The sequence below is a fragment of the Colletotrichum spaethianum genome, assembly GCF_022836535.1.
Source record: "Colletotrichum spaethianum MAFF 239500 DNA, contig05, whole genome shotgun sequence".
NCBI classification, from domain to species: domain Eukaryota; kingdom Fungi; phylum Ascomycota; class Sordariomycetes; order Glomerellales; family Glomerellaceae; genus Colletotrichum; species Colletotrichum spaethianum.
In genome coordinates this window covers 538,575-561,419 of record NW_026054775.1, presented here as the reverse complement: position 1 = coordinate 561,419, position 22,845 = coordinate 538,575, and the positions used below count along the sequence as shown (strand labels likewise).

Sequence of the window (22,845 nt, the reverse complement as noted above, 5' to 3'; positions counted from 1 at the left end):
CTTTGAGCCCATGCAAAGAACGATGTAGCACACCTCAAGCATAAAGACTCTTGGAACCCACCTTGACCGGACTGATTCTAACCAATGATGGAAGGTAGTCATACGGTTACGCGCATTGCGAGGAACGGGCAGAGAAGTTGTTTGGATGGTCAAGCGGCTAAATACAGTTCCGAAAGATTTTTACAATTCCAAAAAAGACTTCATTCCACGCCGTGACCAAATCTCTTATGCTTCACAAGGGGCGAATGTCTTGAAGTGGGTCGGGCGAGGCTTTCGGAGCCTTATGTGTGCACCGCATAGACCATCTTTGGGGCAGAGATGTTACTTACAACTTGCATCTCAGCTCCTGCAGCGCGGGTGGATATCAGCAGGAGTGTTCTCATAGGCCTACTCGTAAGCGTGTAATGTATCTTCATACGTCTTTGGCGATCCCCACTCAGAGCCTCGCAAAGCTGACTTGGGTTTAAGACTAAAAGAGCCTCGCATCCGGCAGCTTGATCAGTTGACCCCCGTCCGGCTTCACACACACATGCGCCAACATTCACCATCTCTCTAGCAATTAGTTTCGGCCATATGGTCATTACTCTTATCACCCCAAACTATCCCCGAGCTATCCTTGAGAACCATCAGTAGCCCCGGCCCCCAACGCCACAATATGCAGCGACTCAACCCTCATGACCAATGGGAGGAGAAGTGCCGCAACCATAATCGGTATCCAAAGGAGCAATTCAAAAACTTACAGCCTCATGAGGTAATCCGGGTTGAAGAGTTGTTCGAAGCTTTTGATCGAAAGCAGGAGACAACCTTCACAGAGTCCGAAGCCAGAATGGATTTCTGGGAGACTGGTAGACAGAACAGTGAGCGTAACTTTGTCTAATACACCTTTCGCACCACTAAGTTTTATCCATAGAGTTCCCGAGTTCAAAAGATACCAAAACCGTGGACAGTGTCGAGGCACTCCAACGGCATCTCAACCGTGCTGAGGAAGATCCTCATTTGCGCCACTTGTATGCATAATAGAATGATGTCCAGTATGTAGAGAGTAAGATCTGACTCAAGCGTGCTCTAGGTTCATTGGCTGCAATGACTCCCGGTCAGCATTGAACTGCTCTGCGGAAATGTTCAAGTACTCTTGTACTTACCACCAGGTCGATCCATCATTCCTGGAATCAGTCTTCACGTTCGGCAAACAGAGCGAGCCTATTGATCTCTGTCTTGCTCATTTCATCTCAAGTAATACCTTGGAGAATAGCCAGCGAGCATTACCGCCACTGCCCAGACTCGGAAGATCTGGCCAAGAATTGCAAGTATCTTATCTTCTGAGAACTATCGAGCGCTCAAACAACGGCGAAGGTATCTGGAGATGGCAAGTACGACAGGCTGCAAACTACCACTCCTTTGACGTCAAAACGGGACGCGCTTTCTGGCTCACACTTAAGGCGAATGATCTTCTCAAACAACGAATCAAGAGGTCTACACCTTACTTAAACGTTCCATCTGAGGCAGAAGTAGAGAAATACGATGTGTCTCTGTATTTCAAGGCATCGTTAGCAACGCATCTGGTGTATCTATCCTGGTGTGACGATGGTTGGCGTGACTTCATCAATGAACTTGAGGATTTCATGCGTAACATAAGTAGGCCAGCAAGCAACGCTCGCATTGACGACCATATCGGTCCTGAAGTCCAAAGCCTGGCGGTTTGGCCAAAACCTTTGCGTAAGTCGACTCTGTCGAATCGTTGGTCAAGAAGCGAAAAGGCCAACACAAATATTGCTGTTCAAAACGCCGTCTCTGCTTCTGCAAGGATAATCCGATCGTTCAGGAATTCCATATATGGGCCATCGAAAGAAAGTGCTCGGGATGTTGAGCAAGGCGTGCAACTTCAGCCGGTTGCCACCAATACGAGCAAGACCTCGCTGGGCGGATTAGACCCCAGGGCTCCCTTGACAAGTTGCGCTTCGCGAATGTACAGACTCTCTACAAACTTTCAGGGCTTACACAGAGGACTCTTCTTGTTCTAGAACTCAACATAGGCGTTCTGAAAGATGTCTCAAACCACTACAGCGACCTGACGGAAATGGAAATTGCAAAGTCTGCGACCTATCAAGGCATCATCAACAGCTTTCTGACTGAAGTCAAAAAGATCAGGAGAAGACTTGAAACACGACGCAGCCAGTTGCAGTGTCTTCTGACAAGTCTTAACCAAAGTGTTCAGATGGTGAGTAAAAGGTACATGATCTTCGATAAATCACCAAGCTAAATCTTTTAGTACGAGTGTGTTCTGCAGCAACGAACAAACCAGATCAGCAACACGTTCGCAGAAGTAATGCATGGTATTTCAGACAAAACCTCTAGGGAAACAGCTTCGATGCATTTTATCACGATTGTCACCCTTATATTCCTTCCCGCTACTTTTGTTGCGGTAAGAGAGGCTTGTCCGCAACTCCTTATATCATTCTGAACCTCTGACACCTATCAGACTTTTTTCCAGAGCGGGGTGTTTCTTTGGTACGAAGACACGCCGCCGGATATGAAGGAACCGTACAAGTACCAGGCAGAAGGCTTCCGGCTTTTTCTTCAGGTCTGTGGTCCCTTAACGACAATCACGATCGGAACATGGCTATTGTCTTTTGTCAGGCTAAAGCGAAAGGCTCAACTTAACAAATGAATAGATTTCTCTAGACTCTTCCAAATTTTTTTGTGGTTTTCTTTCAGAATTATTTAAATCAATCTTTTACATGGAAGCCTTTGGCTATATGTTAGGCGTAGAATCGAGGCTTAGGGTCTCAAAACGTACATTAAGAATGGGGTTGTTTTGGAACGTTCTTTTATTCGTTTATCGTGATCAACAGAAGCAGTCCTTGCTACGTAATTACGGAGCTCATTTACCTTTGCTCAACTACCAAAACCTCTAGGTCTGTTCAATGCTCCTAATCTGCAGCCTGATGCGGTTGCAAAGCGGAAAGGCTGTTCCAACTTCTCTCTTCATCCCCTGCAGCCGCTTAAGCAGGCTGGCTCGTCTGCTGGATTAGGCCATAATGCTGACACTTGAGGGTCAGTCGCCTGGGAAAAAAGGCCTTGGGGGCTATGCAGGCTTGCTAAAGCTTTCATACCAAGTCACTGACCAGGATTCCAAAGCGTTATGATAAGCCCGTGGTTACAATTGTGGCGTTCCTGAGTGTTCTGGGCTTAGGCAGCCACCCTCAGTTACAAGAGAAGCTCTACACACCGCCGTAACCGTCATATGGCCGCTCAACCAACGGTCAACTTTTTCACCCTTGTTGCCGTATTCGGGGAGGCAGCCAACCCATCAGCTACATTTAGGACGCCTTGCAGCCTTAAGGTGCCTAGTAGTCCGCCATCGAACTGCAACGTTGCGTAATAGGCCATCATTAAAAGGTCAGTTTGCGTTCGCCTGTACGAAGTTTTGATGATCCAATCTGCGCGAACAGATATACTTATCCCATCTCAGCCTTGCACAGTATTCTCAAACACTAATGATTACTTTCTGATCTACAGCGTCAAGGACGTTCCACAGCTGTACAGTCCGCCTCTTCAAGTCTTCGGCTACCAAGCTTATTCAATTACGTACCAACTTGACCTCTGTAAAACGTCCTCACCATGTCAGTAGAACGAACAGTCGACGAATTTCGGAAATACATCGACTCATACATCATAAAACACGGCTGTTATGGTGTTAACGGATTTGACGAAGGCGGACGTCCCTTCGTTCCACGGTGTGCTCTCGAAACGTTTTGGACGCGAGAGAAAATACTCGACGCTTTTTGCGATACAGATGAAAGTGAATGGGTCAAGCAAGAACCTGGGGAGATCCTGGAGCATTATCTTGTGATCTTTTCTGTTCTCGTCGCGATGTCAAGACCAAAAAGCATTCTACTTTTTACTAAAGAGAACCTTAGAGATGTCAATCTACCGCTCCGTGCAACGCCAGAGTCGTATAAAGAGGACGCCGAAGGAGAAAAGGTATTTCCAGAGTTCAGAAAGACCCAGTGGAAGTTTTGCCCGATGTTGTTCGACTTGAAGTCAGGCCAGAAGCCAACCAAGAGGAATTTATCACCACTTCACATTTTGCCCATCTTGGCGAAGGAAAAAATCAACTCAGGCGCAGATGAAGACAAAGACGTGTCTGTGCTTTACAAGGTGCAAATTCACCCTGATTGTACAGAGTTTAAAGGATTTGTAAGTCGGTCAAGCCATGGTGTGTACAATAACCTGACTCTTGTTCCGAAGGTCGCGTTCAAAGAGTATCGAAAAGACGATTACGAAACCGAACGATTATATGATAACGAAGTTGACATGTATTCGCACCTGAGAGAAAACTCATTCGATCATATAATCAAGTATTATGGGTCTTTTGAGCGTCAGGGTCGGCGTACCATTGTCTTGGAATATGCCCAGGGCGGCACATTGTTGTCCTTTTTTGAGGACCGGCCACCACCGTACACGAATCAAGATCGCGAGGAGTTTTGGGCCAATATTTTTGGTCTCCTCAAGGGGTTAGAGGCCATACATGACCTCACCATCGATCATAATCACTCGGACAACACATGGCGATTAAAAGGGTTAGTCAATGTTGATTTATCCCCGGATCTGACTGCTGTAGTCTAACACACATGGAAACTGCAAAGCACCCTTCAAGATCTTCGACCACAAAACATTTTAGTATGTGGAGATCCGAACACGGACGGATATGCAGCACGATTCAAGTTCGCGGACTTTGGGACAGGTCATATACGCAAGATGAGATACAAAGGCATCGACCGGCCCGCTATAGACCAGAAGGGCAACGGGATGTATAGTAAGCCAAGACAAACAGGACTTGGTCGCTTCTCAGCTAACAGTTCTGCCAAAGGCGCCCCAGAAGCATGGCGTGACAACGATCCCGCACACGGCATTTGCGCGGCGAGTGACATCTGGTCGTTGGGCGGCATTGCAAGTGAGGCTCTTGTTTGGTCAATCTGGGGTGAATGGGGCCGCAGGCGATACCAGGAAGCAAGAGTGAAGGCCACACAATCGACCAAACTGGAGGACGGATACCATGAGGGAGCATTCCACGATGGAGAATGCGTTCTAAAGACCGTCAGTCAATGGCATGACAACACCATTGCAAAGGCCGACGAGACAGCCAGGCTGCTGAGCAGTATTATCTTGAACTGGATGCTTGTAGCAGAGCCACGAGAACGCAAAGACGCTGCAATTACTCACTTCGAATGGTCGAAACATACTATGGCAGGCGATGGATACGATCCAAATCCAACTGCCGCACGCCACACGGTCGTAGACAAAACGAGCAGTGCATTGGAGCCATCAACCCCACGCCAATTGGGCTCTTCAGGATTCAATGACGATCCACCGGACTCAAAGAAACGAACCATTAAGTCCACTGTATGTAAGGCAAATTCCCATGAGTTGGGTTCTCCGCGTTGTTCAGAGACATTCCCGGTGTCTGGCTCTTCGTCGGAAAATGCTTTGGGCTTTTCAACTACCGACGATACCCGAACATCTCACCAGCTAATTAATGACATTCCGTTTCGTCCATATGACAACAAACATAGCGGAGAAAGCACAATCACTTCTCGATCCAACTCAAACAGAGAACTGACTCGATTAAGGGATTCACTGAAACATATCGTCAGTGAAAGCACCTACTCATCTCCCACGCTGGCCCACCTGGATGGCGACTCTTTCGACGACCGGCCTACAGACTCTTCGGTCCCTTTGAGCCAAAATAACTATGAATCCATCCGGTATCTGAGCCCAAATTGGGGTCATAGAGATAAGTTCTGTGCAAATGGACGTCTCAGTCGCGAAGTAACTTCTCACGAGCCTAGGCTCAAAGAAGGAGAAGCACCCTATCCAGGAGGATCGTTTTCCCTTCGCGGATTTACTTCCTCTGTAGATCAAACACATGTTCGGCCCAATGATTCTTGCGAGTATCATTCAAAGGTTGAGGAAAGTAAGATCACCATTGACGACGTCTGGAATAAGTGTTTGAGATACAAGGACAGAAAGGGCAAGGGCGGGAAGATAAGCCGTTTTCTCAGTAGAAACTCTCGCGACACAAGTCCGCTTGATAAATTCCCTGCTCTTCAAAAAGCCCTCGACATCGTGAAGGGGACTGTAGGTCGAGAACAGGTATGTGAGATGTGCAGTATGATCAAGCCCTCAGCTAATGAAACGAACTCTGTAGATCTTTCTTGTTGATGATTCGAAGTCAATGAGCCCACACAGCGAGAAAGTGGCCAATACTTGTCGTGTTCTCAGCTATTTGCTCAAACTCGGGAAGGTCGACTCGGACAGTACTTTTGAGCTGCATTTCACATCATCACGCAAGTGTGTCAAGACAAGAAACAGCAGGGACCTCGAAGACGCAGTGGTCGACTGCCCTTTCTCGGAAGAACTTTGCGATATGGAACCAACGCTTAGTGAAATTGTCGATGCCGTGATTCAAGACGGCAAACCTGCCAGCATCTATGTTCTTACCAACGGGCACTGGAATCTTGGATCACAGTATCCTCTTTGTAACGTTGATGGTCCTATTCTTCGACTCATGAGGCACGGACTAGATCAGAATACGGCGCGCAACCGGGCGGTTCTACAGTTTATCCGCTTCTTCAAATCCCCTCAGAGCTTGGATGATCTCCATGGGAAAGCCCATATGGACTATCTTGATAATGATCTTCCGAAAAAGTTGACAACGTATGACGATCGGTAAGGACTCCGTAACCGCCAAGTCCCGTATCCTCCAATGCGCGTCACACGCTGACCAAGCCATCAAGCTCTAACAGAGATATCGTAGATACTTGTGATTTTGATGCTGATATTCGAAAGATGCTGATTGGTGCGGTCTCAACTAAGAACGATTGGAAAAATTAAAGGAAGCGGCTGGGAATGGGTTCATAAGTGAGTTAGAAAAGACAAATGTGGGTTGCGAGTAGCCTGTAAGATACGCTCAATTTGTGTACTTTAAATCACTTTATTACACTCAACAAAGCATTCAATACCATAGTGAGACTTTGTCGGAAGACTCCCAATGCCTCACTGTGCTCGATCCCTCGTTCTGTTTGATTCAATACTTGAAAGTCGCATGGCTTTCACACACCAATATTGTTCTTTTGTCTTGTTGGTTTCGGAACAGCTTGAGAGTCAGACACGTTCGCGGGTGAGTTAAGTAGGTATAGCTACGGAATTTTCTGACACTACCTCGGATATGATCTCTAGTTAACACGACTGAGAATCGGCTCCTGGACAACTTTTCTATAGATTACTATCTAGCAACTGCATAAATCAAATTGTTTCAGGAACAGGGGAGACCAATCACCTTCATCCTTGAGATCCGTTGATTCACTTCGCCTAATTTACAACGACCACGGACGCGGAAATCATGAAAAATGAACAAGATCGCATTCATAGATCTGTCCCAACTTATGCGTAACAGATATATCCCACAACACAGGTCCAGCAACCTCTGCCAAATCATGTCACGGTAAACGACTACCACAGATCATCCCAGACCTTTGATATACATGCGTCTGTTACTTCTAGAGCAGATAGTGATAATACACATGCGACAAAACTGGCAGCTACAAGGTGTGTTTCGTTAGCATAGAAAGTGGTCACAGTATCAAAAAATACAATGTTCTCGTTAGTCGAAACCCTGCAACTGGCTCCCTGTTCGAGAGCGCATATTCTCTACTATTTGTACCAAACAGCGAGCTCGAAATTGCGCCCGGCAACTCGCAGATCAACTCCATTACTTTCGTATCGGTCATTAAAGTGCTCGGAAAGAGAGTCAAGCTGATGCTGCACGACCAACATTAGGGGATGGTGGAATCTCATCCGGACGCAGCCCCAACGTTAGCCGACGGATTCCTGGTGTGTGCCCCCAAGCTCGTCTTATGCAGGTCCGGGGGCCGTTCCGGCACGTGGACCCGCACCCCCAGCTTGCGCCATCTCAGTTTCAGGGGCCTTGGAGTGTCCGCTTGTTAGTCAGAAACTCTGTAATCATTGCAGCTCACCGCATGAGAACAGTGCCTCCCTAACACGCACCTTGAGGGGTCTTCGCTGACGTAGCGGTTGTCCCGGGCATCCATCGGACAGAGCTCCCTGAAGCTCTATCTCAGGCACCCGTGACCGTGACTCGCCAACACACAGCTCAGCAGGCGCATTCCCAACCCTCCCACCAGAGGCAAAGAGCTGCTCAAGCTTCGGCCTTCTTTCCTCCTCTCATCTCTGTTTCCTGCTCTTCGTATCATCATCAATTACCACAAACACACACCACACTCATGGCGAAACACCGTTCATCACCAGCAATGCTCCGGTCATCCCCCCTCCTCGTAGCAGCAGCGCTCTGCCTGCCCCTCACATCCGCTTCCCAGCCTGGCGCTGCCTCTCCCGTCCCGGCCCCAATGCGCGATCTGACATGGGGCCAGCTCAACTTCCTCCACACGACCGACAACCACGGCTGGCTCGGCGGCCACCTCCTTGAGCCGCAGTACTCGGCCGACTGGGGCGACTACGTCTCCTTTGCCGAGCACATGCGCCGCAAGGCCGACGAGCGCGGTGCCGATCTTCTCGTCGTCGACACGGGTGACCGCGTCGAGGGCAACGGCCTCTACGACTCCTCGAGCCCCAAGGGCCTCTTCACGTACGACATCTTCCGCGAGCAACCCGTCGATATCCTCTGCACCGGCAACCACGAGCTCTACCAGGCCGACGCCGCCCAGCGCGAGCACGACATCACGGTGCCCAACTACCGCGAAAACTACATCGCCAGCAACCTCGATTACATCGACCCCAAGACGGGCGACCGCGTGCCCCAGGCTCAGCGGTACCGCAAGTTCAAGACCAAGAACCAGGGGCTCGAGATTGTCGCGCTAGGGTTCCTCTTCGACTTCACGGGAAACGCAAACAACACCGTCGTTCAACCGGTCGAGGACACTATCAAGGAGGAATGGTTCAAGAAGATGCTGCAGGAGGAGAAGCCCGACCTCTTCGTCGTCATCGGCCACGTCGGCCTGCGCATGCCTGAGTTCAAGGCCATCTTCACCGCCATCCGCAAGGACAACTGGTTCGCGCCCATTGCCTTCTTTGGCGGCCATGCCCACGTCCGCGACGCCCTCAGCTTCGACAAGGACGCATTCGCGATGGCTAGTGGGAGATACGGTGAGACCATCGGATGGATGTCGATCGACAATATCAAGAGGGCCAAGTCCGCCTCCGCCGCCGACGAGATCTCTGCCGAGGCCGCGCCAGCCGCCACCTTCACGAGGAAATACATTGACAACAACCTCTTTGGCCTCTACCACCACACCGGCCTCAATGAGACGACCTTCCCGACAGAGCACGGCAAGAACGTTACCAAGATGATCGAGAAGGCCCGCAAGGCGCTCGATCTCGACTACAAGTACGGTTGCGCCCCGAAGGACCTGTGGGTGAACCGCGCCCCGTATCCGAGCGACGACAGCATCTTCACTTGGCTCGAGACGCAGGTGCTCCCGGATGTCGTCCACAAGAAGGACCGTAACGACATCCCGCGCCTGGCCATCGTCAACACGGGCGGCCTGCGCTTCGACATTTTCAAGGGCGCTTTCACGAAAGACAGCACCTTCATCGTGTCGCCGTTTACCAGCACTTTCAAGTACATCCCTGACGTGCCCTACGGCGTGGCCAAGCGCGTCATTGACCTGCTCAACAAGGCCGGAAAGATCCTTGAGGCGACGCATGATACCCGTTTCATGAACATTCCCGAGATGATGTTCCCCAAGGACGATATCGTCATGATGAAGACGGAACAGGACGGCGAACCCCGCCGCCTCGAGCTCCGCCAAGAGCCCAGCCAACACCGACTGTTCGATGAGGACGACAAGTCCAAGAAGCCGGACCTAATCGGCGGATACACAACCAAGGATGACATCGGCACCGACGGCGACGACACGGAGCACTCGTCCATCAAGTTCTACGAGGTCCCCAACTGCGTGCAGACGGAGATCGACTTCCCCAAAGAGGGCGAGCCGGAGAAGGTGGATGTTGTCTTCATCGACTTTATCCTGCAGTGGATCATTGTCGCCCTCAAGTTCAGTGGCGGCGACTACAGCGAGCAGGACGTGTTGACGTGGTCCGACGAAACGCTGACGTACAAGATGGGCGAGTGGATCAGGGAGAACTGGAAGGGAGACTGCTGAACGGACTTGGCAGAGACAGGATTGTCTTTTATGGCTCAAGTTGATGTTTAGATAAATTGGGTTCGCCGAGGGTACATTGGTTTTGGTTATTTCGATAGGAGTTTTTGGATCGATCTGGACCCCTCTTTTTTGTTTTTTTTTTGCTTTTCATCAGGCTGCGCATACATTATCTGCCCTAGGCTCACTAGACCAGACGCACATTAGGCTGGGGGATTGTCGGTATGAGGTGCGGATATGGGATCATATGGGCAGCATGGAAACCAAACATTGTAGATTGCAAACAAGACGGCATAATGGGACATCATCTTACCTTGGCTTTCCTCTCAGATTGCAGCTCGGAACGGCGCCGAGGCCCAGATCCGCTGTCAGAAACGGACCTCCTGTGCTTGTTTTGCGGAGGGGACACTTGCTCGGTTCGGTCGTCGACGGACCTGTCAGTGTCACTCGCTCTCACCTGAAGCCCGAGTCGACCTCGTATCGGGCCTTTCTCACGCGCGAACAGACACCGTCCGGTTCGCATTGTCTCAACGGCAGAGTTCGTTTTGATGTTCTCCTCTCGTGCCAGCGTCTCCTGCTTACCCGCGGCGCACGGCAGCGGCCGCGAGATGAACCAGCCACGCTGAGGCCAGATCAGACACAGATTGCTGACATCAAAACAGGCCAAGGCGGCTGGCTCTCGGGCAGCTGTCCCCGCAAGGCGATCGTCGAGGTCTGCAGAAGAGTCTGTTTTCCCTCGTGAAATCCCCCTTCCCCCTCTGAAGTGAAATACGACGCCCGGGCTGGCGCGGTGATCCAGTGGCTCGTGGCGCGGATCGGTTTTGGCGTGGCATCGGCGGCGGGTGACGCTATTGACAGACAGTGCTGTCAGCTGAAGAGGCTACGAGACTCGGAGCCAGAGGCTTGGCAGCATTATATAGGGTCAAAGATTCAAGGGAGGGGACGCGGCCGCCTCCTATTGTCCATTGTCTCCTTCGGTTCTTTCTTTGCTTCCGCTGTTGAGCTGGAGTCGAATAAGAGATGGAACTGTCGAAGACAACTGATGCATATCGCCGCCTTCTGAAGCGCGCGTGGGGGGGTATACCACGAGTCGACGACCGAGCTCGCCAATTTCCTATGGAAGAAGCTTACTTTGAGATGACCGCCGCGAGAGAAGGATGGACGATCCCGGCAAAAGGCCTTTTTATTTTGTTATCTCCCCCTCGGCTCCATTGTCGCCGGAGCGCACACGGGCCCTCCGCAGCAAACAATACGAAGTTGCGTCCTGCTCGTTCGCTCGTAGATCTTCATTGCAGTTCGGGCACGTTTTGACGTCAAGCCGCTCCACCTGCGACGGAGGATTTTCTCGACTGAAGTCAGGCAATCCATGACCCTCGCTTCCACATCGGCATCGATGTTGACCCTCGTGGTGCGCGGCTGCGTTGCATTAGGGCGATGGGGTGGAGGAAGAAGCGTCCCATCGACTCCATTTGCGTTGCTTCGTTGATGGACCGCCGCGGCAGCTGCTGGTAAACCTGGACCAGAAAAGTTTCATGTCGAAAAAAAAGCCCTCTGCTCTCATTGCTAGGATGGAGGCTGCAGCCGCCCCCAAGGAAGCTCTGCAAGCTAAAAAAGGGACTCTAGTATGTTTAGCCAGGGGAACCCCCCTTTTTTTTCTTCTTCTTCGCCGGTACGTACCGTTGGTTGGGCGTCCTTTTGTTTCCTTCTGATCGGCCCTCCACTTCGCTAACACATGCAGCCTCTGCCCCCTGCCTTTCTCCCCCCCCCCTCCGATTTGGCACTTGAAGCTAATGTTTGAGCCGTCAGGTACGGTGAGTATCGAGTAATGTACCCTCCAGTTGACCAGAGCCTGGGTGTTGATTGTGCAGCGTAGGCTGCATGTCGCTGCAGACAGGCAGCATGTGGTAAATGAGACTCGGAGCTCTTGGGATGGAGCAAAGCATCACTACAGAAACCCATCATCCAAAAAAGAAGAGATGAGCCTGGCAGGTAAGAGTGCGTGCAAACACCCTTGATCCCGGGCATCCCGTTCAGGTGGTATTATCCGGGGACGCCCTCATCACATCTCGCTGTTCGTCCCTTATCGTTGGCCCCAAAGAGCGGCAAAGCCGTCGTCACGAGGTCTTTCGCGCCTTGCTGCCAGGGGTAAACGGCATAAGGCTCGCTACATAGCAGTGTACACTATGTCTGTGTGTTGTCCTTGTTTCCAGGGGTCCTCGTCTACCCGGCTCCCTTTGCAGTGCAAGGGCAGGCCATGCCATCCCAACTTCGTCACAATCGCCGCCGGGCGGGCCTGGGCGTATGTGTGTGTGTGTGTGTGTGTGTGTGTGACTTTGTGGGTGAGCGCCCGCGAAGCCTCCTTGCAGCTGCAGCAGAAGGATTCGATTCTCTGCCCCCCTTCTTCCCCCCTCGACTCTCTGGTGGCCGTCCTTCCCCACTCGAGCTGTTGACGTGCGCGCGTGGAGGCCCTGCCTCGAACGACATGAGTCTACGTCCAAGGGGGTATAGTCTGAGATTGCACACACGTTCGCCAATACGGCCAACAGTGCCGGCGAAGGGGCAGGGGGGGCTGCCGCGGTGTTGCGCCCCTCGCCGGGCTGCCATTTCATTAAACACCAGTCCCAAGAGGGAAAACATGCCTGGTAGACGGCCTGTTCTTCATCTCCACACTGCACTCGGTCGTGGTCCACCCCTCTTTTTGGCGACAGCGACGAAGCCGCCATAGCTCGGCCTGCTCCGGACGAGGTCCCCGTCACAGGCCAGCGTCCATTGACTTTTGTTTGCCGTCCGTCCTCGTCCGGGCGGTTCACGATCCTCTGTTGTCTCTCGCTCTCTCGACTCCTTGCTGGCCGCCTCCTCCTTGGTCCGTCTTCAAAGGGATCGGTCTCCGTCTCATCGCTCTTTATTCATAGACAGAGAGCGACTCACCACTCGTTGCTTTTCCACCCGAAAAAAATCCAACCCTCCCCTCAACCTTGTCTCGACCCAGTATCAACTCCACCAGAGCTCTCTGCCCTGTCCACTGATCAGGGCTCCCTCTTTGGGACGCTTGCTGCTGCTGCTGCTGCTGCGCGCCCCTGAACCTGTGACGGATCATCTGTCTTGGGGCCACGAATAAGGATCGTCGCCCTTGTCCATCACCCCCAACCGCATCCTCCACATCTCGAGCGCTGTCACCCGGAAAAAGTCGCGACATGGCCCGTTGGCAATAACCACTGCCGCTCTTCCACTTCCCTCGACGCCTCTGCTTCCTGCTCGGTCCCATTCCACGCTTCCGGCAGCTCGACATCGGAGCCGTTGCCCGCTCCATTCGCTCATTCTCCAAACCCCCCGTTGGACTGGTTCTTCATTTCCTCCAGCCGAAACTCGTTCGATTGTTGACCTGGTTGTCCATCTTCCGGGACCGGGCCCCATATTCTATGCATAGCTCACAGCCGTTTTATGCCCTTCATTTGTCCCGTATGCCCCCCCTCACCGGCCCCTCCACTTGGCTTCATGGAACCGTGAAGCTGACCGCTGCAGTTGTTAATACCCTCTTAACGCGACCATGGTGTCTTTTTTCGGGTTGAAGCTCGGTGCTGACAAGAAGAAGTGCGTTACCCTTCTCCTCTAGGGCATTTTGTACGGAACTGACTCTCCATAGGAAAGCTGAGAAGGCAATTGAACGAAAGCCCCAATGGAAGAAGGTTGACCAGAACCTCCTCGGCGAGGGCCAGTTCTTTGGAAAGGACCTTGATCGACCCATTCTCATCAATGGCTCCCGCCCCGGCACTGCCATGTCTAACAAGAGCTTCGCCGCCAACTTTCGCCAGCCGAACGCGCCATATCTGAATGGCGGCTCATCCTCGCTGGTCGACCTTGGTGCACCTGGCGGCGCCAAGGGTATCCGGCCTATTGGGTCCGAGGCTAATCTGAACATGCGGTGGAATAATAGTTCGGTCACAAGTCTGCAGAACATTGCAAGCCCACCGACCATCACCGGTGGTAGCAGGCCCGGCAGTAGACCAGGGACCCCCAACTCGGCCGGTCGAAAGGTCTGGGTCAACCCTCTCGACGTCCACTTCGTTCGTGACAATGCCGGCTCGAGAAGTGACGGTGCTCTCAGCCCGGCTCCAAGTGCCGCGCCGAGTGGCTATCACTCCACGACTAGCCTGTCCCCCCTTCCCACTCCGACCGTCGCCAACGCACCCCGGAGCCCGCTTGGCCAATTTGAGTTCAACCTGAACCCGTCAGACGCATCGAAAGATGGTAAGCTGACTCCCGCTCCGTTGTCGCCGACCAAGGCGTATCCATCTCCGCCACAGTCCGTCAATGGCTCCCTTCCACCATTGAGGACCGATTTCAAACCAAAAACGGCCATCAGCACCGTCCGTGAGGTACACCGGCAAAGACCGGCCGCACTCCCCTCTCCGACCGCGTCGACAGGACGCTGCAGCGATGAGGAGCAGCACTTCTACCCCAGGCCCATCATCCAGAACGTAGCAGCAAAACGAGACACACTTACCATTATTACGCCTCGACGACAGAGCTTCTCAATGGATATCGACGAGGATCCGACTGCGCTCAGTTTTGGTCCGCAAGAAGAGCAAAGTCCCACGATCCCAGCGAGCCCGCCGCCGAGAAGCAGTCGGAGGCCGTGTCCTCCGGAAATGAAGAATCTGCCTCAGCCGCCCCGGGATACTGGTCTTCCGCCCCCAAGGCCGCAACAGGTACCGTTTGAGGGGCCGTTGCGGAGCCCTGCTCGACCTCCCGATGATTGGATCAAGGCCAGACAGCGGATGGGCGCGGATGCGCGGGAGAGAACGAATTCTGATGCTCGCGACCGCTTCAACTCTGATTCCCGGGAACGGCCGGGCCCGGATAGCAGGGATAGGAAAGACTCTGATGGCCGCACTCGCGACGACCGTCCTCCCCTGCCGCCAGGGTATCTCGGCCCTCCGCCCACGTCGAGAAGGGTGGCGCCAGGTGAAGGCGAACGCAGCTACGGTATCACACCAGCGAACCGGCGTCAGCCCCCGCCGCCCGTTGAGCTCCAAAGCAAGGCGTCGAACCAGCAGTTCCGGCCGCCGGGCTGGGATGACCGCGATGTCCAGCAAGGAAACTTTGCCATGATCTCTCCTCGCATGCAGCCGCCCCAGCCGACGACTCCGATCGGCTTGATCCCAGAGCCTTCGAGCGATGCGAACTGGCCGCTGCCGAGCCCCTTGGCAAGCCCGACGTTCGGGACAGGCAAACGGCCGCATACACCAAGCGAGAGGTCTGAAGGTCAAATGAGCCCTGGACCGGTGCTGCCCCTGACCCATGGTCTCGAGGGAAGCCGGGAAGCTAGACGGCCCGACTTTGGATTGAGGGCGCCGACAGGTATTGCGGACGAGTTCCGCGTTGGGTTCATCTAGGCACTACGAGAGCCGGTGGGCCTGGAGGATTATTAGGAATGTCTATAGCATGACATATGGAGTGAGTTTATGGAATATCTTGGGGCGTGCGGGACTGGCGATCTAGGGGGGGCGCAAACATACCACACTGTTTTTGCTTGGGAATGAATATTTTGAGTTTCGGCTGGGGAAAAGAGAATGGCGGACGGGCAAGGTGGGATGCACATTGGAGTCCGGTTCATAATTATCCAATGATAATGTAATCAACCAATTTGTGGTCAACTTGGTGATGGCCCCCTTTCGAGACGTGTTGTGCAAACCCACGCGGTTCTGACCCTACCTGTCGATTTGGACTTTTCTTTCATGGTTGGGAAACCACTTTGCAGCAGTCATAACGTCTTACGGTCTTGGTAAGAACCAAGAGTTTTGGAACGGTAGGATCACGATCCGTCGGACCTTCGGAGTTTCCGTCACCTGGCGGATCTGACGAGAAGACAGGAGCCAGGATGTCACGGGACTCGTTTTGAGAATTGACGGAAGCACACTTCGCTGAAGAATTATGATGGAATTGCACGAGGAAAGGGAGATCCTTTTCATACGCTTTCTAGCAACCGCAGAGCTGGTCCAGGCTTCTAAAAAAAATTAGGATCAAGGGATGGGAAACGTCACTGCCCACGTCGCAGAGCCCCCGAGTGCCGCTTCCCATCTCCAGCATCCCGCCCCTTACCGACGTCGGCGGAGATGAGCCCCGGGTGTTGGGCCGGCCCCACATCCGCGTCGCATCCCCTGACGCAGGGTTTGTGCCCTCTTTCTCACCCACGATATGAGTCGTCATTTCGATGCACTTTACGAAGATCGTGGCGGACATAGCTCAGTTGGGAGAGCGTCAGACTGAAGTCAACTTCAATCACTTAATCTGAAGGTCGTGTGTTCAATCCACACTGGCCGCATCTTCACTTTTGGTTTCTCTATTGATTCTGATTATCTTTTTTGCACATATCGCACTTCGAGGCCTATTGCTTGCTATTCATTGCATACATAAAGAACAACTACCTGTCAATTGACATGCTCGCTTGAGAAACCATCTCAACACTTGCAATTAACATAATGCATTGGGAAGGAATACTCTTACGATATCCACCATAAGCCGCAGTTATGTCCCATACCGGCGCAAAGCCCGGGCATGGTAAACCTCGTGGTCGTTTAAGCATGTCCTTCTTGTAACAGCTTGGCTTGTAGGAGAAAGCGAAAAGGAAGAAACGATCTACAAATCCTCTAACATGGAAAAAGCCCACATTGCGGCGCCTGCATTGCGTACCCGTAGATCGCCTGCGCTCGAGGCGGCTGGGCTGTCACAGCATCGGTGGAAACAGGGGCAAAATGCGGGGGGTAAGAAGGAGCGAAGCAACGTCAGAAGAAAGTGGTTGACCAGCACAATCGCGATTCGGCGCCTTGTTTGGTTCTCCCGTCGGATACGCAGCAATGGTCGAACTCGCCGAAAGGCTGGGCAAGGGAGCCAAGAGGCGGAGACAGGGTTCCCAAAACATCTCCCGCTACATGTTGACACTGCACTTTGACCCAGGTGCCATGGACCCAATCGGCGGGCCCAGAGAAATAGCCATGAATTGAAGCTTACTATATACATAGAAGCACCTCGCCGGTGTGGGGACAAGCATCATCCGCCAGGGCCGATCGTCAGGGGATCGGCCGAAATGTTTGCTTCCTTACCTGGTAAACCTGACTACGGTTCTCCATCATCCGATTGGAACTGGATCAATCCATGGGGCAACACGTCCAAGCCTTCGTCAGAAGTCTTCAGACGACAGCAAGCCACCTAAACCTCTAATGTTGCAAAATGCCTGTCGTGATATGGGCCAAGATCGGATACCGAGCGCCTAGCCGTCTGATATGTCAACGCGGGCATGGCCGGCTGCATCCTTGGCCCCAGACGGCAAAGACCCCGAGTCCTTCGGTGAGAGCTGGGAATGCGAGTATAAGGGCGCTGGTGCTCTCGAGGGAGCCGCACTGCTTCTAGTTCATCCTCAGTCACTCTTCCTTCTCGAGTCTCTACTTTCTTTCTTGTTTGTAAACTACTTTCCAGTGCTGTGCACTCTTCGGTTGAGCCAAATTCCTGTTTTCATACGATAGATACATTTCACTCGACATCCGTCCTGTAGTCTCTCTTTCCAACGAGCAGGGCAGTAACCTTTTTTCATCAAAATGCGCTACACGGCCATCACACTCCTTGCCATTGGTCTTCTCACAGGCAATGCTTTGACAGGTTAGTTCCCACTCCACCCTGGCCAAAAAGTCGTCACCGGCTCGGCCTGCAAGGAGTTGAGTATCCCTCAAGGCTGACTCGTTTCCTTCCCTACAGCACCAAGTCCTCAGTTTGGCGGCGGCGGCGGCGGCAAGGGCGCAGGTGCTTTTGGCGGCGGCGGAGGAGGCTTCGGCGGCGGAGGAGGCGGTTTCGGCGGTGGCCAGAACGGAGGCGGCTTCGGCGGCGGTCAGAATGGAGGCGGTTTCGGAGGCGGCCAGAACGGTGGCGGCTTCGGAGGCGGAAACAACAATGGCGGAAACAACAATGGCGGAAACAACAATGGCGGAAACAACCAGGGCGACCAGGGCGACCAGAACAACCAGAACAACCAGAACAACCAGAACAACCAGAACAACCAGAACAACCAGAACAACCAGAACAACCAGAACAACCAGAACAATGGTAACGATGGTAACGATGGTAACAACGGAAACAACCAGAACAATGGTAACGATGGTAACAACGGAAACAACAATAACAACAACGGGAACAACGACAACGGAAACAACGGCAACAACAACGACGGGGACCAGGGGGGAGACGCGGACGCGGCGGCCGACTTCGTGGGCCTGGCTTGCACCGATGGAACCGGCGCCGGATCCTGCCAAGCAGACGGCCAGTGTGATGTCAACGGCGATATCAAGGTTGTTGAAGGTCAGTGCGGTCAGTAATTTTGGAGTATTCATGTTAGGCTGGCTGAGTAGCCCAGTTTGATGGACACAGATGCAACGGGGTCCACTCCGGGAGCGGTCCGACTTTGGTGGTTAATTAAAATAAAACTGAAATAAACTGTCCCCAAACAAAACAACCCATTCTTGAACACGACATGTTCGTACAGTGGTCAGAGTCTTGTGTTGTGAATCACTATATGTAGCCTGTAGGCGGATGAGCAAGGACTGGGTTCTAGTTCCTAATCTTTGTTGTATCGACGAGGTAAGCCGCAAGTCGTTGTTGATGTACATTTGGTACTAGAAAGCCAACCCACAAGGGGTCCGAGGTGCCATTCACTGTGTTGTAATACACAATCCCATTCTTCAACAATTTGATTGTCCGCTCAATGTCTCTACTTAACGCGGCGCCGAATCCGAAGAGACTGGGTTTGCATCAACCCACAACTGCTCAAGGGACTTGATAGCTCCCTGACCAGATATTTCTTCGACCTGTACCACTTTTCTTGCTAACAGAACCGTACCTCCTGATAAAAAATACAAAATACAAAAAAAGCATGTGCTGCCTCTACCCACACCGCCATGTCTGCTGTGACTGCAACCGCATTATGTCCTCCAAAGACAAGACCGACTGGTGTGAGAAGCGCACCTGATCCGACCCAGCCCCTTCGAGCACGCCGTGGCGTACTGTCCTGACGGCATGAGGCTGGTTCACGTCGACTATAAGGTTATGCGCTGCGTGGCTTGCCATTTCGGTCAGCCCAGGGCGAAGCGGCTGGTCGATGCGCCTTGCCATGAGGAAGACCGCCGCCAACAGCCTCGATTACCGGAGCGGCAACGGCAGCGACGGCGAAGTCAGCGTGATGAGCCACTGGAAACAAGCGATCATAAAGAATCTGAAAATGATGCTCCGGGCTTGTTGCAGGGTGTCGCCAGGTACGTGTGCAGCGTTCTCGGGGAGTGGGTGCCGGCGCTGTTGGGTGGTGTTCGGGTTCAACCCAGCTATCCAGCCCACAATCGTTCCTGACGTCGATGGTCACAACAAGAAGTGAGAAAATCAAAGATTCAGTAATTCCAGCGCTTGTTATTAAGCCTGTGTCATCGTAAACTCGGAACCCGAATTGAAATAGAGCATTCGTAGAATTTTTCGCAGTCGCCCAGTATAATGAGCCTACGTGATGATGTTCCTACTCAAATCATAAAGGTAAGCGTAGCTGAGGGTCCATTTTGAGCCCCGTTTGGTTTGAGTGCCATGATTGACAGTTAATAAATGGAGAAAAAGGCTCAAATCAAGTATCAAACGGCCTCATCATCGATCGTCAATGTTTCCTCTCTTACACACACGAGACAAATCTACTTGCTGACTCCCTTCTAGGCGACGAATCTATCAACACTGTAGACTATCTTTCTGCCTCTCACGCAATTGAGGCCACCACTTTGAATACATCGGCGTCAAGAGCAGCAGAAAGCAACCTCCGCAAGTGGTGGTATGGCAATCGTAATATTCGTCTTGATATCCTATCTCGTGTCTGTCTTTTCATCCACTGGATTTCGATCACATTGTTCCCCTAGCATTTGGAACAACCGCCTGGCCCATCCAGGCACCCTCCCCTTCCCACCCCTTCGGACGCCACACGTGAAATCAACTAAGCATACGGCCAGTTCTTGTTCATCACGATGCAGCTTCCGTTCGACGACGATGCAATGTCCTTATCCGTCAAGAACACGCAATACTTGGCTACGGCAGCTGGGTCCAGCCCCGTCTCGCCGCGCTTGTACTCAGGCATGGCGGCCGTGACTTTTGTCATGCCGGCCTGGTTGACGCCCTGAGCAAAAGCGTCCATGATGTTGGTCGTGTCCATGCCGCCCAGCAGCAGCGCCACCGAGTAGATGCCCTTGTCGCCGTAGAAGCCCGCCGTGTTCTTTGTCACGGCCATGACGCCGTGCTTGGACGCCGTGTACGCCACGCCCGACGCCAAGCCGCGGTAGCTCGCGTTCGAGCCAATGTTGATGATCAGCCCGGCCGGCCCGCCGCTGGCGCTCGCCCCGCCCTGCGCGAGGAACTGGTTCACGGCGTGCTTGCTCGTGAGGAAGGGGCCCGTGAGGTTGATGGCGAGGACGCGGTCCCAGGTGTCTTTGGAGCAGTCGCCGGCCGGGTCGAACTTGTCCATGACGCCGGCGTTGTTGACAACGACGTCGAGGTGGCCAAAGCGGTCGACGGTGCCCTTGATGAGGGCCTCCACCGAGGGCTCCGAGGTGACGTCGACGACGGCCGTGTGCAGGCGGCCGGCGTAGGTGTCGCGGTGCTCCGAGGCGACGGCCGAGACGCGGGCCTCGTTGATGTCGGCGATGACGACGTTGGCGCCCGTGGCGAGGTAGGCCTCGGCGATGGCCTTGCCGAGGCCGCCGCCGGAGCCGGTCACGATGACCGTTGTGCCGGGGAGGGTGGTGGGCATCGTGAGTGTCGAAATGTGTGAGTGGTGTGAGTTGAGCGTTGCGTGAGACCCGCGTTTAGACAATACGTGTAATGATGCGGGATGACACCGTCAAGAGTTGTTCTTATTCCTCGAAGCTATGAATAGAGAGGGATGCTGGTGAGCTTGGCGGACTGGTTTGGCCTCGTGGGAGTGAGAGTGAATGGCTAAGGTTTACTTCAAGTGAAACTATGGAAGAGCCGATGCCAAAGTCATTGACGAGAGAAGCTCCCCGAACAAGTTTATGTACCTAGAGCTCTGCATCGTCGACAGGAGGGGCGGTTGCGGGGCAGATTCTGCGGGGAATGGGCAGCCTCGATTGGGCGCTGCCTCGGCGCTGTTGACGTGCTCGTGGAACTCTCGCCGCTAGAGAGGGTCACCTTTTTTCTTTTTTTTTCTTCTTCGACAGAAGTGACCTAATCAATCGTATTCGGATGGGCATTCGATATCGGGGTCTCTGAATCACCGGTCCTCTCGCCTTCTCGCCCACCGCCCCTCCCCCCCACAATGTTTACGACCATTCGACTTGCCGGCCTCCCACTTGCATGATACCACGAGGGCCCGGGAATCTGGAGCTTCGATGGCGGGCAGTACCTCCCGTGCCGCACCGGGGTCCGGTCGGCTTAGATGTTTGGTTGGTCTGGCGGGCATGGGATGGACGGATTGGGTAGGTAGATTGGGACGCATTGCTTGGAACAGGGCGCTTAATTACTGCATCATCTCTTGTCCACTTAGATGGGAGTTTTCCTTGCGTCACCTCTTAGCCGCTATAGGGCTGAGTGTTGTGAAAAGTCCCGCGTACTGAGCATCGGCGCTGCATTCTTCGCAACTTGAGCAAAAGTTCAGAGGCTTAGTGTATCCCCATTTCGGCCTGGTCCCCGGGACAGCACCTTTCCACGGCGGTGACAGGCCTATGTATTGTGCAGCGAGCTACTGCTTGCAAGGTCGTAGCGAACGTCTAGTTGATAGGATGCAGAGCAATGCGAATACGACGACCTATCCATCCATCCCCTTGCCCTGTGCTCGAATTCGTATTCCCTGCTACATGTGGGTTCGTGTGTGTGTATGTTGATTATTACTTTTAGGCCTGTCGTGCTCGAAAGTTCGCGGTCCAAGGCTAGGCCGGAGGAACAAAGTAGCTGGTTAGGTAGCTTTCTGGCAATTGTAAGCCGCAGGTTGTGTGTTTTGACCACCCGAGTTTAATCTTTCTCCATCCACCAATCGTCTGTTTTCGAGGCGAAATGAAGGCTTGGGGCTATTGGACATGATATCCTGACCTCGATGATTCTGGGACCGCTGGAAATGATCTCACAAGTAGTTTCCGCATCCTGCTCGCTACTCGGGCACATAGGGTGGGTGCAGTTTGTCATTGTTAAGTTGGGTGCAGAAGCCCGTACGCGACTCTATTTAAGTGTAATTAGTGGAGAGAGAACGAAGGCGCTTACTTGGTTGGTACTTTCCAAGCATTAGATCAAAAGAGGAAATAAACAAAAGAAAACCAGTTTTTTTCAATCTCAAAAGAAACTTCCACAGTTCGAAGATACCTACTGGGTGGGGAGGAAGCGCCAAAAACGAAGATGCGGCCAGTGTGGATTGAACACACGACCTTCAGATTAAGTGATTGAAGTTAACTTCAGTCTGACGCTCTCCCAACTGAGCTATGTCCGCCACGATCTTCGACAAATTGTTTTCACTAACACATTTAAGAATGCTCGCGCAGGTATGAGCCCCCTACCTCAACACCTCTTCAAGCGCCATATGCTTGCTTTACCACGATGTGAACGCTACGAGAGACCCCAACCATAT

General features: G+C 52.8%; 3 protein-coding genes and 2 non-coding genes across 5 annotated transcripts; 3 read left to right on the top strand and 2 right to left on the bottom strand.

The window, feature by feature from the left end:
* Positions 1 to 8,429: 8,429 nt before the first annotated feature.
* Positions 8,430 to 10,205, top strand: ColSpa_02695 (uncharacterized protein; the record flags this gene model as incomplete). Its single annotated transcript, XM_049268907.1, has 1 exon — positions 8,430 to 10,205. The coding sequence occupies one exon, from the start codon at positions 8,430 to 8,432 to the stop codon at positions 10,203 to 10,205; it is 1,776 nt and encodes a 591-aa protein (XP_049124864.1).
* Positions 10,206 to 13,749: 3,544 nt separating this feature from the next.
* Positions 13,750 to 15,598, top strand: ColSpa_02694 (uncharacterized protein; the record flags this gene model as incomplete). The annotated part of the gene is made up of 2 exons (XM_049268906.1): positions 13,750 to 13,793; positions 13,846 to 15,598. 2 exons carry the CDS (start codon positions 13,750 to 13,752, stop codon positions 15,596 to 15,598), a joined length of 1,797 nt encoding a protein of 598 aa, XP_049124863.1.
* Positions 15,599 to 16,437: 839 nt separating this feature from the next.
* ColSpa_tRNA_080 lies at positions 16,438 to 16,527 on the top strand. Its single transcript is given in 2 exon segments — positions 16,438 to 16,474; positions 16,492 to 16,527. It is a non-coding gene; the product is annotated as a tRNA-Phe (tRNA).
* Positions 16,528 to 20,211: 3,684 nt separating this feature from the next.
* ColSpa_02693 (3-beta-hydroxycholanate 3-dehydrogenase (NAD(+)) 2) lies at positions 20,212 to 21,021 on the bottom strand (the record flags this gene model as incomplete). The annotated part of the gene is made up of 1 exon (XM_049268905.1): positions 20,212 to 21,021. The coding sequence occupies one exon, from the start codon at positions 21,019 to 21,021 to the stop codon at positions 20,212 to 20,214; it is 810 nt and encodes a 269-aa protein (XP_049124862.1).
* Positions 21,022 to 22,617: 1,596 nt separating this feature from the next.
* ColSpa_tRNA_073 lies at positions 22,618 to 22,707 on the bottom strand. Its single transcript is given in 2 exon segments — positions 22,618 to 22,653; positions 22,671 to 22,707. It is a non-coding gene; the product is annotated as a tRNA-Phe (tRNA).
* Positions 22,708 to 22,845: the final 138 nt, after the last annotated feature.